This window comes from Myotis davidii, unplaced genomic scaffold (assembly GCF_000327345.1).
Source record: "Myotis davidii unplaced genomic scaffold, ASM32734v1 scaffold94, whole genome shotgun sequence".
Lineage (NCBI taxonomy): Eukaryota > Metazoa > Chordata > Mammalia > Chiroptera > Vespertilionidae > Myotis > Myotis davidii.
Genome location: NW_006285313.1, coordinates 560,417 through 564,169, shown reverse-complemented (window position 1 = coordinate 564,169; position 3,753 = coordinate 560,417). Strand labels below are relative to the sequence as shown.

Genomic DNA, 3,753 nt, shown 5'->3' with positions numbered 1-3,753 from the left:
CGGCTCCTGGGCTCCCCAGGCAACCATTCTACTTTCTGTCTATAAATTTGCCTTTCCTGGACGCTTCATGTAAATGGAATTATACAACCTGTGGTCTTGTGCCTGGCTTATTTTGCTTCGCATAATGTTTTTGAGGTTCGTCCATGTTGTAACATGTGTCGGTTCTTCGTTCCTTTTTCTGGCTGAGTAACATTCCATTGTGTGGCCATACCACATTCTGTTCATCCATTTGCCGGTCGATAGACATGTCGGCGGTTTCCACTTCATGGCTGTTGTCAGTCGTGCTGCTACAAACATTTGCACGCAGGTCCTGGGACCGACTGCAACGGGAGGGGTGAGCTGAATCGGTAACCTCCTCCTTCTCTCTCCCCTCGGGGCTTTCTCAGAACCAGGCAGCGGGCAGGTGTTTGTGACGTCGGAGAACCAGCTGGTGTACTACCCCAGCATCACCTACGCCATCATCGGCAGCTCCGTCATCTTCGTGCTGGTGGTGGCCCTGCTGGCGCTCGTCCTGCACCACCAGCGCAAGCGGAACAACCTCATGACGCTGCCGGTGCACCGGCTGCAGCACCCCGTGCTGCTGTCCCGCCTCGTGGTGCTCGACCACCCGCACCACTGCAACGTCACCTACAACGTCAACAACGGCATCCAGTACGTGGCCAGCCAGGCCGAGCAGAACGCCTCGGAAGTGGGCTCCCCGCCCTCCTACTCGGAGGCCCTGCTGGACCAGAGGTGCGTGCTGGCTGGAGGAGACGGGGTGGGGGTCCAGGGCGGGGGGTGGGGCAGGGAGCTCATTCGATGGATGGGGGAGCAGAATGGTGGCAGCCTGGTTCCTGGTCTTGCCAAGAACCTGTATTCAGGTGCTGTAGGCACAGCAGTGTCTGACATCTACTGAGTCCTTGCCCGACAGTTCACATGTGTCATCTCAGTTAATCCTCTCAGGGACTCGCTGGGGGTGGCTCTGTGTCCGCCTCGATTTCACAAGTGAGGAAGCTGAGGCTCTTGGACTTCAGACACTTGTTAAGGACATACTGTTAGGATCCTGGCCGACTCGGGGATGCCACACTGACACCTTCAGGCCGCTGGCCGGCTTTCATACTCTGGGTCTCCCTGCTACTGCAGAACAGTGCCCGTTAGAGGCTTGGTTAATACTTGCGGGAGGAATGAATGAATGAAGGAGGGAGGGAGTGAATTACTAAGTCCCTTGACTTGGCTGGGCTGTGTGTGTAGAATAAAGGGGGTGGAGCAGCACCCTCCAGCTGTGTTAAGCAGTGGAACCCTCAGGAGTCAGTATTGAGGTCAGAAAGCAGAGCTCTGCGGTTGATGTCAGTGAGTCCTGCCTGCCCAGCCTGCCTCCCTCCCTCCTTTGGGGACCTCCAGGGTGTCCCAAATCGCCGTTCTGGAAGTCCCTGGACAGAGCTCCCAGGGTCCCCTGGGTTCTGAAGTTGCCATGCCCCCCTGCCGAGCTCTGCTCAGCGTCCCCCTTTCTCTCTGTCCACACGCACCGTGTGGCATGAGCATTTTGCACCCCCTATTTCTGGGGTGATGGGGTCCTCTTCACTGGCAGCTCTTGTATTATTTAATCTATTTTTCCCTCCTCATAAAAGGTAGCTTCAGGGGGCAGTACTTGTGGATTTCTTGGAAAGTAAGCATAAGTGTTCAGGATGTCACTCACCCCCCATAGCCCCTGCATCCGACCTTCCAGGGTAGAGTAAGGTTAGCATCACTGAAACGGAGACAGCGCCTGGGCCCAGATCCCAGCCCTGCGCTTACAAGTTATTGGTGATCCTCTGCAAGCCGTTCAGTGCCCCCACCTCAGTTTCCTCCCTGGGACTGGGGCATAAAGTAACACCTACCCCTTCGTTCTTGTGATCCTTCCTAAAGGAATGAGCATGAGGTACGTGGCATAGGCCCCACTCACAGTGAGCTCTCAGTGAGAGCTGGAAAGCCAAGTGTCTTTCCTCTTATTTCTCTGGGAGCAAGATGCCGTTATCGTCCCTTCTACAGAGACGGAGGTGTTGGGAAGATGTCCTCTCACTTACCCAAGTCCGCACAGCAGGTCGGCTTCAGTAAGAACCCGAATTCTGAGGCTCATCAGAGGCTCCATCAAACACCAGGCCACGGGACCCCCGCTGATGGAGCAAAGCCGCTCTCCCAAATCACCTGGCATCCTCTCTCTGGCTCCACCAGAGAGTGTGAGCAGGCCCAGCCCAGTTGGCACAAGCCAGCCGGAGCGCACTGACCTGCTCCATTCCGTCTTATTACACACCCCCTTGGACGGCCTCTCTGCTTGGAGGGCCAGCCTCCTCCCTCACATCAGCATCCGCTCAGAAACGGGCAGAAGTCAGCCCTGCCCTGGCTCCTCCTAATGCTTCTCTCTCTTCTCCTCTCCCCTGCCTCCCCCGCCCCACCCTGCCTTCTCCGCTGCAGACCCGCGTGGTATGACCTCCCTCCGCCACCCTACTCTTCCGACACCGAGTCACTGAACCAGGCCGACCTGCCACCTTACCGCTCCCGGTCGGGGAGTGCCGACAGCGCCAGCTCCCGGGCAGCCAGCAGCCTCCTGAGCGTGGAAGACACGGCCTCCAGCCCGGGGCAGCCCGACCCTCCGGAGGGCACCACCGAGCCCAGGGACTCTGTGCCCAGCCAGGGCACCGAAGAAGTATAAAATCCAGCTATTCCAAAGTCCACATGGGTTCATCCGCTCTGACTTGTTACCATCCTAACAACCTGCCCTCGGGAGGAGTCGGGGTGCCTCAGGGACTGATCTGGGGTGTCAGCTGTCTCTCCTGCCCCAGATTTCAAGGAGGTCCTCTGGCGGGTGGCCTGTCACTTTCCTGGCCTCTCCATTTGCACGATGTGTGTGGGCGTCTGTCCTGGAAGGTGATTCCTCCACTCGGCCCAGGGTCACACTCACTCTCCACGTCATTCTTCTGTTACCGCTGACACCTGGCCGAGGAGGGGACAGGGTCACATGGGTTTAGGGAGCTCCTGAGAGAGCAGTTTCTGTGACGTGTCGGACGTACAGAAGGGCAGGCACCGGGCCACATGCACTGTGGGCTGCCGTCTGATAACTGTTTCGGGGTCCGGGTGCCTTTCTCCCTCGGTTAGGGTCTCTGTGTTCCTGTTAGCTGTCCTCTCTCTCTGTGCCCCGCCAGCCACAGGGCCCACCCACCAAGAGGCCGCCATGGGATGGCCGCCCTGCATGGAGGCCAGGCGAGCACCCAGCCTCGCACTGTCCTACGCATCCCACTCCGTTCAGCGGAGGCAGTGGCCAGAGAACACGTTTGACACGAGGTAAGCCCTTCGATAATCGGCCGTGTCACCTAGAGGTTGTGAATGACCCTGAACCTGCCTTCTCTGGAGAGATTCTGGCTTTAACATTGTGCCTGAGAATCCCCGTGTGGAGAGCTTGTCTGGCCGCATGTATCGTCAGCCTCATCCCAGAACAGGCAGGAGTTTCCCCGGGTTCTCAGCTCCCGAGAGGCAGGCTGCGAGAGCGAGGCCTGCTGTGTCCACGGCCCCTTCCCTGGCTCCTGGATCAGCAGCCTCCCAGCTGTGACCTGCCTGCGGCCCCGGCGATGTGCCCCCCACTGAAGTGACCCTCGGTGCCTGTGAACCACACCCAGCCGGCCCCCCTTCCTGCAGCTTCGACACTAGCCCCCCAAGTTCCCTTAACACTCAGCAGTCACCTTACCTGTGGATTTGGACTTGACCCTGCGGTTTCTAACCCGTGTGAGAACCGTATTCAGT

The 3,753-nt window shown here is 58.5% G+C and overlaps 1 protein-coding gene across 1 annotated transcript in view; it reads left to right on the top strand.

The window, feature by feature from the left end:
- The window catches only part of LDLRAD3 (low density lipoprotein receptor class A domain containing 3), a gene marked incomplete at its 5' end in the record, with an annotated part of 129,556 nt that extends 125,989 nt beyond the window's left edge, over nt 1-3,567 (top strand). The window contains 2 exons of the mRNA XM_015559014.1: nt 387-732; nt 2,431-3,567. Of these exons, the coding sequence (XP_015414500.1) occupies nt 387-732; nt 2,431-2,668 (584 nt within the window). The remainder of the gene's footprint in view (nt 1-386; nt 733-2,430) is intronic.
- Nucleotides 3,568-3,753: the final 186 nt, after the last annotated feature.